This window comes from Muscardinus avellanarius (assembly GCF_963383645.1).
Source record: "Muscardinus avellanarius genome assembly, chromosome: 2".
Classification (NCBI taxonomy): domain Eukaryota; kingdom Metazoa; phylum Chordata; class Mammalia; order Rodentia; family Gliridae; genus Muscardinus; species Muscardinus avellanarius.
In genome coordinates this window covers 8,212,498-8,224,231 of record NC_137787.1, presented here as the reverse complement: position 1 = coordinate 8,224,231, position 11,734 = coordinate 8,212,498, and the positions used below count along the sequence as shown (strand labels likewise).

The 11,734-nt window shown below is 46.0% G+C and overlaps 1 protein-coding gene across 1 annotated transcript in view; it reads left to right on the top strand.

The window, feature by feature from the left end:
- Positions 1–434: 434 nt before the first annotated feature.
- The window catches only part of DIS3L2 (DIS3 like 3'-5' exoribonuclease 2), a gene marked incomplete at both ends in the record, with an annotated part of 327,839 nt that continues 316,539 nt past the window's right edge, over positions 435–11,734 (top strand). Inside the window, 3 exons of the mRNA XM_080689222.1 lie at positions 435–486; positions 1,018–1,175; positions 10,748–10,801. Coding sequence (XP_080545348.1) covers positions 435–486; positions 1,018–1,175; positions 10,748–10,801 — 264 coding nt within the window. The remainder of the gene's footprint in view (positions 487–1,017; positions 1,176–10,747; positions 10,802–11,734) is intronic.

The following is an 11,734-nucleotide window of genomic DNA, read 5'->3' as shown; positions in this document are numbered from 1 at the left end:
CACCTTGAACCCTGGTCCAGTTCCTATTCCATGATAGCTTTTAGATGCTAGCTAGGAGGCTATCTTTCAAAATCGCATTTCCTCCTGTTTTTGCACATTTCAGCAGCTAAGTAGGACTGCACATTTCCTTGTTTTCTACCTCACGGCTCCCTTTGTGGAGCCGTCGAGTGTACCTGGGAGTGTGAAGGCTTGAAAAGAAACCGCGGTGGCTGTGCATGACGAACTGCCCAGAGACAGTGGACCCGGGACCCGGGAGGCTGCGCTGCTGCCCTTGCCCACGTCCTCGCTCCTCAGAGGAGGCTGCAGGTTACATCTTCCCACTCACTCAGCCCTTGCTGGTTTCACCTAGTGGCACCTGAGCTGCTCAAGACAGAAAGAACTCCGCGCTGAGCATCCCCCGGATCTGGAGAGAAGGGCCCACCGTGGAGCCAGCGATGAGCCATTCTGACTACAATCTGAACCTCTGGCCCCTGGGGACCCCCAGAGGTAGGTAGCAAAAGGAAAACTGCGCCTGCCTTGGCAACTGGAAAACCGAAGTACACGTGGATGGCGTGGAGGTGGAAGGCAGCTCTTACGACTGATGGCGACCGTGATTCTTCTGGTGAACTGTTAAATATTCTCCCATGTTATTTATTCTAAAATTAGGTGTGGTTTCTTGTTGTCTTAACTTTTTGTTATATTGAGCACAGCTGTTTAATTTCCTCCACAAAAGTGGCCATCTTTTAATAATTTCTACTTTTAAAAAGTTTATACCTATAAATAGCAAAGCATTTATTCCTATTTTGTTCCATGCCTGTGTTGTGGTATTTATTTGAAACTCCGGCCTCATCCGTGTATGCCTTATCTGCGTATCCTTGCCCAGTCTTTCCTTTTTGTGGTTGTTTGAAGTCATCATGAGAGATTGCATCCTCTTGTTGGTTTTTATGAATAGTAATGATAACAGTGATGATAAGGCGTAACCTCTCCCTTTTCAGAGGGGGGTCTGCGGGGAGAGCTGACGCTGCCTCATGTTCCTAGGTGTGCCCTCCGGCGTTGGCCTGCATGACGGTGGTGCTTCGCCAGGTGACAGAAAGTCAAAGAACAAGCCCGTGCGAGGGAAGAAAAAGAGCGTATTTGAAACCTACATGTCCAAGGAGGATGTTTCAGAAGGCTTGAAGAGAGGAACGCTTATCCAGGTGCTTACATCTACGGGCAGGCTCTTCCCTGCGTATGCGGAGCTGAAGCAATCTGTTGTTCATTTGACCGCTTCCTGTCTGCTTTGCGCTTGAGCTGCCGCCCCGCGCCTGTGCGGGGCTTGCTGTTCTCAGCCCCGCCGCGGTACAGACATGCAGAGGTGCTACACCAAGACAGCGGTGTGCGGAGTCCTCTGAGATTAGCGGGGAGGGAGCCCTTACTTCCAGTTAGCATCGCCTAAGGATGCTTTAATGGAAGGGATATATTTGACCCAGGCTGTGAATTGGTGCAGTTTAAGTGAGTGAAGATAAATGAGAGAGAGAGCTTCCAAATGGAAGTGCCATAGGAAACACTACGACGGAAGTGGGAAGTAGGGTTTGGATATATGAAATACTGAATATGGTTCAGTTTGCCTAAGTACATAGATCCTGAGTGGCAGAAAAATGGATAGGGTTGGAAAGAAGCAAGAGACATGCTTGTTGAGTTCTTTATGGTTTATAAAATGCACTCACAAGCTGGTTCAGTGGTTTGGCTCAGCAGACATTTATATAAATACTGAGCACCCCCTGTGAGCCAGGAAGAGTTAAGATTAGGTCCATGCTGCGTGGGTGCTTTCGAGAAGTCTGTTGATGAGACTGTGTTTTGTATTTAGAATTCATGGCCCAGTGGAGGGAGGCAGCATGTGAACTGATAATTTGGGGATAAAGGGGCAGGTGCTTAGAAGGGTGACCAGGGTGTTTGGGAAGCGTTAGAGGAAACTGCATGGGCCGAGGTTTGGAGCGACCTCTTTGAGGAGGGAGCACTGTGGTAGGTCTTGACGCTGGGTGATAAGCACGTGGGAAGGAGATATGGAGAGGCAGTGCGGGATGAAAATTAAGCCTTGAGACGAGAGGGAGGAAGGCAGCTCAGGTCTCCTTGGGCACAAAATATAAGGCAGGTCAGTGGTGATAAGACTAGAGAGGGAGACAGGCCAGTAATCCTTTAAGTCTCTCTAATTCTTGGATGAGTGTAGAACCATTACCTTGTGCTGCTGGGCTCACTTGGAAATGTTGACTGTGTTCCATTTTCTCTCATTCTGGAAGCTCAATTTCTATATTTGTGTTTTCAGCTGAGTATTCATCCAAATGACAAATACTGTCACACTCCTGTGTGATACGTTTCAGTACTTACATGTGGTCGGGTGCACGTGTAATTGACATAGGTACGCTCTTCGACAGAAAACTGCTTTCAGCAAGTGGGCTGGTCTTTGATTCCAGGAGCACCATTGCCTTTCCCTCCTTTCGAGGCGGCTCCTTAGTCTCCTGCACGCGGCCTCTCCAGGGCAGTGGGAGCTGCGCTTTTCTCTTGGTTAGCCTGTTCATTTGCTCTGTGTCGCTCGGCTTGTGTCCTGAACTTCGTTTTACCTGCAGGTGTCTTGCCCTCTCGTTTCCTGTATGAGGAGCTGGTATTTTTCCTGTTCCCATCTCCTGCCACTCTCTGCTAGCTTCCAGATGTTTCCTTTAAAAGCTGCGCTGTCGGGTTCCTCTGTGACTGCGCTCGCTGTTCCAGGTGCTTGGACTGCATGCCCCCGCGCTCTTGATGTAATCGTGTTTGCCCTTTCAGTCCCTATCTTAACCCACCCCCCTTTCTTCAAGCAGAATTGGTATGACTACTTTCCTGAAATGGCTTTCTGGTTTAAACCTATTAGCATTTCTTGGCTTTTATATTTCCCCAAATAAAATGTTGCCATGTGCTGCCTGGCTCACTTAAAATGTAGTCTGGGTTCTCATTTTCTGTCATTCTTAAAGACTAGCTTCTGTGTTTGTGTTTGCAGCTGATGATCCATCCAAGTAGAAGATACTGTCATCTTCTCTCCTGTTTCTTTGCCTTTCCGTTTTACCTGTCATCAGGTGGTGGTGAGGTCTTGTCTTATCCCCCAGGTTAGCTCAGTGCCTGGTACTTGGCTGATGCTAATAAACTTATGTTGAATAAGTATTTACTTACTGACTGAATAATGATCAAGATACTGTCTTTTGAAGAAGAATTGGGGGGAATTTGATAGAAAAACAGCTTAGGATTTGGGTTATAGAATTATTCCCTAGTAGAGGCAGGGTGAGAAGAAAATTATGCAATGGTATTCGTTTTAGCTCTCTTTTAACTTTAGCTTTTAAAGGGACTTTTTCTGACATTAAAACAAAACAAGACAAAAATCTGATCAATATAACAATTCTCATTCCCAGGAGTTTGTAAGTGATTCCTCCTGGCCTGTGACATCATGAGTCTCTGCAGCCAGAGCCTACCCCCACATGTGAGAACAGTTGTTCTTTGCAGATGGGGAGGAATAGGCTCCAGATATGAGGTCACCGTGTGAAATATACAACACTGTAAATAAGATTTTCATAGGCAGAGAAACAGAGTCCATCTGCTTTTGGATATAGACTTTTCGTGTGTAGGCCTGGCTGAGTAAGGTAAAAACTAGACAAGAAAGGATATTTTAATGCTATTGGAGAAAATTAAGTATATCAGATGTACTTAGTACATCTGATGTATCTAAACTTAAATATATCACGACCACTTTTTTTCTTTTCCCAATCCAGATTAAAAAAAAAAAGTTTAAAGGATATTATGGAGGTTTTAAAATTAGGATTAGAGAAGCTGGGCATGGTGGTGCATGCCTGCAATCCCAGTACTTGGGAGGTAGAAACAGGAGGATCTCAGGTTCAAAGACAGCTTCAGCAAGTTGTAAGACTCAGCAACCTAGCAAGACCCTATTTCAAAATAAAAATAAAATAGGGCTGGAGTGTAACCTGGAGGTAGAATGCCCCTGGATTCAATCCTCAGTACCACACATACACAAAAATTAGGAGTAGAATAATAATTTTGCTTTTAATAGCTTGACATTTTATTGTTTTGTCCTATGTAGGAAAGAGGAGACCATAGTGACCAAAGAAATCTCCTTTCTGTGTTTGAAACTAACCAGCAATAACACATCATACATATGTGGTTTTGAAGTTCTTATTTTTGGTACTGGGATTGAACTCAGTGACATTCTATCTCCAAGCTACATCCTCTGCCCTATTTTATTTGAAAATTTGAAACAAGGTCTCACTAAGTTTCTGAGGTCTTTGCTAAGTTTCTGAGCTTGACCTTGAAGCTATGATCCTCTTGTCTCAGCCTCCCAAGTACTGGTATTACAGGTGTACCACCGTACCTGGCCCCTCTTGAAGTTTTTAAAAAATAGTCTTTCACATGAAACCCACATCATTTCTTTTTTTGTAGGTACAGCCTTTGGAGGCTGTGGGTGGAGGTGTTGGAGAGGCGAATAATTGACAGTGAGTGCCAAGTGTGTACCAGTGAGTGAGATAAGAGGGGAGGTTGTCAGAGTAACTAAAATAAGACAAAAGACATTTGGACTGTGGCCATTGCTAACGGGAATAAGAAAGATGAGAGAGAGAAAGAGGGGGAGAGAGAGAGAGAGAGAGAGAGAGAGAGAGAGTGTGTGTGTGTGTGTGTGTGTGTGTGTGTGTGTAAGTAATTGGGGAGCCACTCTGTTGGCTGGCTTTGGAAGACCTCTGTGAGGAGGTCCTCCCTGAGCTGAGGTCTGCAGGGTGCAAATGAGCCAGCCATGCTGAGCCTTAGAAGAATATAGACAGAGAGGCCAGCGATTGGAAAACAGCAGTGGAAGAAGGCTTGGTGTTTCTGAGGAACAGGAAGGAAACATGTTGAATAGAAGCGTATAGGGGGAATTCTGCTGTCATTTGTTTGGAGAATTGGGCGGCAGCCGAGGCACATAGGCCTCTAGGTCACATTGGAGCTTGGGTTTTATTCAAAGAGCAGTGGGAGTCACTGAAGGGTACTAGGCAGGAAGAGCCTGGCCGGGTTCTTGTCTCCACAGCGTCTCTCTGGCTCTGAGTGGGAGCTGGGAGACCACTTGGGTAGTCCTAGAAATAAAGTAGGCAAGAGAGCAGGGCCGAGGCCTGAACGGGAGAGCTGGCAACGGGCGGGACCCGAGAAGACTCCTGAGGATGGGGGAGGCGGTGGGGCGGGCGGTGTGGCCACGAGACAGGGATGACGGAGGCTTGGAGTGTGGGGCTGATTTGGGGAGGAGGGGAGGTCAGGCGCAGGAGTGCGTGTGGGCGCTGCTGGCGACTGCAGTAAATGCAGGCGTCTTCAGTAGTTAAGAGACTGGCCTGAATGGAGGGCCAGAGGGCCATTTATCTACTCAGCTTTCTCATCTGCTGTTGCAAGGGTTAAATTAGTTCAGAGACAGAGTTGTTAAAACAGTACCTGGCTGTAGTGTTCTGTGTAAGTGGGTCTCCAGATTGCTTTTAATACTCTTCAGGGGATCATCTGTTACTCAACTCAGGCGGTTGCTGCCATGTGGAGGTAGCTGCTAGCTCGCATGACTTTTAAAGAAATTTGGAAATACATCTTTTTATGTGTGAAACTCCTCAGTTTTAAGCATTTTCAAATATCTTATGAGCCAAATAAAACACGTTTTGGTTTCCCGGTTAGACTAATTAGCCCAGTTGTGTGGTGGTTTTGTACAGCACCGCGCAGCTCCCCATCTGTAGGTAGGAGGAGGCAGATAGCTTGGGTCAGTTTAGAGGGGCCGTCTGGTTGCGTATGAGAGGAAGAGAGACCCAGAGCTCAGGGGCTGCGGGGCACAAGGTAGCGCCAGCCGTGCGGACGAGGTGGCCAGGAAGGAGGGAGACGGTGGGAGGAGGGTAGCGCAAAGATGTGGCCGGCGGTGGCCGGCGGCCCTCCTCAAGTCAAGTCCAAGCAGTGGTGAGGTGGTGTTTCCACTGGGAGAGAGCTCCAAGGACAGACTGTAATCAGAAGAGGGGGTTTGACCTTTTGTGTTTCAAGCAGTGTGATCAGTAGTGAAGGTGGAAAACTATGGGTGGGCCTGGGAGAGACTGGATGGGTGGGTGGGGAGAAGGTAACAGGTAGGGCTGCCTCCTCCTTGATAAAGGTGCAAACCCCAAGGATGCGATGGGGTGTGGATGGAGGAGAGGCAGTGAGCTGGAGTCAGAACGCTAGTGAGTTAGGGCTATGGCCAGAGGAACGATAGCAGGAGCCAGTGTTGTGAATGTCAAGGGATCTGGGGTTTTTTGAAAGAGAAAGGAGGGGGAAAAAAAAACAAAACCCTTAAAGCCCCAGTAGGGAAGTAAGGAAGAGATAGTCTCCCTTCCGCCCCTGAGATACAAGGGTATGAGAGATAAAACAGACTCAGCTGGGTATGGTGGTGCAGGCCTGTAATCCCAGTATTTGGGAGGCTGAGGTGGGAGGAGCTCAGGTTTGAGGCCAGCATGTGGTAAATTAGTGAGATCCTGTTTCTAAATAAAACATAAAAAGGACTGGGGGTATAACCGGAGATAGAACACCTGAGGGTTCCGTCTCCAGTAACACACACGCATGCTCACACACACACACACCCCCCTTTTGAAACACACTAAGGAAGATGGTGTCAGGGCCAGGAGTTGCAGAAGCATTTAGAACACAGATGAAAGGTGCAGGATCTTCACCGGCCGAGCTCCAGGCCCAGCAGGGTGAGGAAGGAGAGAGGCGAGGGCGTGGCGAAGTTAGGGATGGTCAGGAAATACGAGCAGCTGCGGATGTCGTTCTCAGGGACGGACCAGTTCCTGACAGATCTTACTGTCAACGTCTCCAGTCAGGCGGTGGGAACAAGTCTGGTCTGCTGTGACACCCTGCTGGAGTTTTCTCCTTCTTAGTGTGATCTGAACTCTCAAGAGCTTGGTTCGTATACCTGAGGTGCAGTTCTTAAGGATTGTGTCTAATAAAATTTACAAATGCTATTCAGGAACAAGGCTTTTATCCCTTCCCATAAACTTTTATGTGAGCCAGGCCTGGTGGCGCATGTGTGTAATCCCAGTACTAGGGAGGCTGAGATAGGAGGATTGCAGGTTCGAAGTCAGCCTCAACAACTTAGCGAGGCCGTCATAATGAAACGGGGTTTCTTGAGAAGAAACATGGCGTTTCCTTACCGGATTCGAAGAATGACACCCGCAGATGGCAGGAAGAGGAGCAAGAAGTTTATTGGAAGCAGCAGGGAATAGGGAAAAGTGGCAGAACACCCCCAAGGGCTGTTGGGTCTCTGATGTCCAGCAGCTGCCTTCGGGATAATACTTGAGAGTAGCCCAAGCCAAATGCCTTCAGTTGCAAGCTGCTTTCTCCCAAAGTCCACGCGATCTGCAAGAAAAGAAGTGCAGGTCACCCCTAGGGGCCCTGGTCGGCCTTGATGTCCAGTGGAGGCCTTCAGGTCACTACCCAGTGTAGCCCGGGCCAAGTGCCTTCAATTGCACCCTACCGTCTCTCAAAACCAACATGACCTGCGAGAGAGAGAAAAAAGCTCCCACTCTGGGAACCTGGGAGGTGTTCTCAGAGTGGGTAACTGTCCAGGTGACTGGTCCAGGGGCTTATATATCTCTGTATGTCCTCTGTTACTTGGAGTCTGGGAGGCAGTTCTTAAAATTTGCATAGGGTATTTGCATGTCCTTGAGGGGTCTCCTTCTTTCAGTAGAGGTGTCAGACTTGTTCCAGTGATGTCTCCTGGGTTTGTTGATTAGTAAACAGATGGTTTTGTGAAGCTTTGGTCAGTCTTATCTCTGAACCTTCTAAGGGCTGGTCTCTTTTTAGGAGCCTTGGAAGTTAATTAGTATTCATTGCCCCTCAGGAAATTAAGTTTTTCTACTGAGGCCTCATCACTACCTGCCTACTTCTCTTCTACCTCCTCAATAACTTAGTGAGACCCTGTTTCCAAATTAGAAATAAAATTGGGCTGCCGGTTTAGCTCAGAGGTAGATTGCCTGTGGGTTCAATTCAATCCCCAGTGCCACCCCCCAAAAAAAAATCTTTTATGTATCAGGAATTTTGAAATAGAAAACTAAGAATAAAATCTTTTTGTGTGTTTGGTACTGGATATTGAACCCAGGAGCATTCTACCTCTGCGTTATATCCCCAGCCCTGTTTTATTTTTATTTTGAAACAGGGTCTTTCTAGGTTGACGAGAGTCTCACTACTTGCTGAGGCTGTCCTCAAACCTGGGATCCTCCTGTCTCAGTTTACCAAGTACTGGGATTATAGGTGAGTGATACCATGTCCCACTCTGAATAAGACATTTAAGCCTCTTTAGTATCTTTTCTTTTAAACAGAGCCTACATGTAGCCTTGAGCAACACATCTCTTTCCCCTGAGTCCAGCCTTGGCCTCTCTGAGTGCTCTGTAATTAAAGGCATGTTCCAAGCAAGGGGGTATTCTCTGCACTTAGGTATGTGCAACCATTCATTGAACTGGGAGGGATGATAGAAAAATAGGAATGAAAAAGAACACTGATGAAGAAAAAAAGAGTGCCTGGAATCAGAAAATGAAATAAAATCATTTCAGTGAACTCACTTCCCTTTGTGGTCCCCTCCCTCTTTGAAGGTAGACTGTCGGTTACTCTCCACTGAATTCCTGCTACTTAACCTAGCATCCGTCATGCTAGTCATCAGGGAATAGTATAAATGTATACTGACCCCCTTTCCCCAAGATGAAACAGTTGTCCTTCAGCACTTCAGTAAGTTGCTTCAGCACTCTTACCAAGGGAGGCCGCAGGGAGCATTGTCAGCCGACTCTCCAGCCTACCCAGCCCTGAGCAGAGTGTAGCGTGGTGGGGGAGCGAGTGCCGGCCTTCTTCCCCACCTTTGCCAGCAGTGGCCTTGCTACCCTTCCCTTCTGAGGTACCTGCAGGCTTGCCCTGGCATCAGGCCCAGGTCAGAACCATCCCTGAAGACTTTGCTGGCGCCTGGCGGAGGAAGCTCTCCCTCCTGGCACTCTTCCCTTTCACAGCAAGGGTCAAGGTTATTGACCCCACTCCCCAACACTGGCTGTCCCAGAGTCTTGACTACAGTCTATTTCTTGATAAACAAAGGAAAACTGAATGATCATTTATAGTAGTATTTGTGTATTTGCTATGATAATGCATACCGTGGCACGGACATTCGTAATTTAAACACAGTAGGTAGTTGTGGTGGTGCATCCTGTAATCCCAGTACTTGGGAGGCTGAGAGGAAGATTGCAGGTTTGAGGACAGCCTCAGCAACCTACTGAGACCCTCAGAAACCTAGAAAGACCTGGGGAACTGAACCCGGAGGCATTCCACCTCTGAGCTACACCCCCAATCCTATTATTATTATTATTATTATTATTATTTTTTGTGTGTGGGTTTGGGGATGGAACCCAGGGGAATTCGATCTCCGAGTTACATTCCCTGCCCTATTTTTTATTCTTTATTTTGAAAGAGGGTCTGACTAAGTTGCAGAGGGCCTCACTGAGTAGCTGAGGCTGTCCGTGAACCGCGATCCTCCTGTCTCAGCCTCCTGATTGCTGGGATTACAAGTGTGTGCCACCACACCTGGCTCCAATTTTATTTCATACTTGTAAACAGGGTTTCACTAAGTTGCTGAGAGCCTTACTAAATTGCTGAGGCTGTGCTTGAATGTGTGATCTTCCTATTCAACCTCCCAAATATTGGGATTATAAGTGTGTGCCACCATACCTGGCTTTCTAAAATAGTTGAAATTGGGCTGAGGGTGTAGCTTGGAGGTAGAATGTCTTTGGGTTCGATCCCTGATACTAAAAAACCCAAACAAAACAAAGCATTGTATACCAAGTGAAAAAAAAGAAATGATTTTCTGCTGAATTTTATATCCTCACCTATTTTTGTTAATTATGTATCTTCGAGTCATCATTCACTTTTAGGAGAAATGTTATTTAAGACACTTTCTCAAGTTATCCTTTGAGTCTGGCTATTAGGAAAATAACTCCCTCCACCGTGTGTTCCAGTGACCTATGAACACAGCTGGAGCTTGGGGAGGGTAACAGCTTCCTGGAGAGGCCTGAAGACCCACCTGCACCCCTGCACATAAATATAAGTGGGCCCTGATTTGGCGCCAGAATAATATGAGGTTAAAGGCAGACTGGGTGGCCTGCTGTTGGAGCCAGCATTCCCGTTTGCATTAAGAGCTGGTTATGGACCATTTTGAATTATTGACTCATTCAGCTCTGCAGAGGGGCCAGAGTAAAACATATGTATCCAGTTCTTTAAGGCTCAGTATCTAGGTTTGGAAATCAGCTGGTATCACTCTGAAAACTGTAGTAGAAACAAGCGGTTGTGCAAAGGTTTTGGAACTGGGAGATTAAAAAAAAAGGTTATTATGCAGTAAGGTACAGTCTTCAGATAACCTTGTTTTAAAAGGCAAGGTTTAAATTTGAAGACCAGCAAACAGGGGCATCTAAAATCCCAACAACTGTCACTTTCCCACTCTGTGCCAAGCTTTGCTTTTTCTTGTCTTTGCGTGTTCTCAGTGAGGTACCAGCCGAGCTTTCAGTTTTGGATGGAGCCAATGTTATACATATTAGTCAACAGAAATCATATTTCATGTAGTTAATGAATAGTTCTCATACATGGAACTTGTCTTCTAGATCAGATTGTTTAATGTAACAATGTTTTATAACATGGAGAATAACATTACATATGGAATAATCATAACTATATAGCTAGATTTTCATAGATTTTATCTTTTGTTTTGAAGGGTGTATTGAGAATTAATCCAAAGAAGTTTCATGAAGCCTTCGTTCCTTCTCCGGTAAGTTCAATAACTTTATAACAAACTTAATGTCATATTGAATTTTTAAGATGTGTTCTGAAACTGAAATCATATATCCTAGCTAAAAAGCAGGGTGGTAAAATAAAACTGAGGATGGGCAAAGATTTGTTTCAAATTTAAATAAGCAAAATTTGCTTTTGGTTCACTACTCCTTCTGCCAGTCTTGAACTCACATGCCAAGTGAGAAGGACGGCATTTGTTACGAGGCTGCAGAGAACAGCTGGACCCAGGCAGACTACCCGCCAGTTCGTGTAATTGGATGCCCTGGGTTTATAGCTTAAAAGGATTTATGGTTTTTTCCACTGATTTAAGTTAATCTTTCTAAACAAATACGCTATCTACTTTTGATCTACTGCATGAGCTAATTTGAACATTTGTCCAAAAATAACGTGTAATGCCTATATTCTGTCAGTTTCTCACTTCACTTTTGTGCAGGTGATAGAACTTGCTGCGAGGCGCTTCACCGTTGGCTCTTCCAACTCTCACATTCTTGGCTCATTTTAAGAGGTTCTCTCCAGTTAAAGCAAGTTTGCACTGACATGTCGTTAGCAGTAGGTCTGTAGAGGAGGCTTGGTTGTGCGAAGCTGGGACAGCAGTATTCTTGAATTCCTGGCCTAACTTTTCCAGGATGCCCTATGAATGGGACATTAATAGCATCGTAGACTTTTCACAGTAGAAGAGACCATAGGGATAAACTTCTGCTTAAAGATGAGGAAGTGGGATACATATATTTCAGTTAACATATTTTATTATGTTACATGACAAGTTTAGTGAGGTGTAAGTCCAGTCATGTATTTCATCGGTGATATTATTCTTTTTGTTACAATAGCCTGTAGACCTCAGGCTCCGTGTAGTCCCTTTCCCCCTGGCCTTCCCGAAGCTAAGGATTCACATTGGCATCTAAGTTCAAGT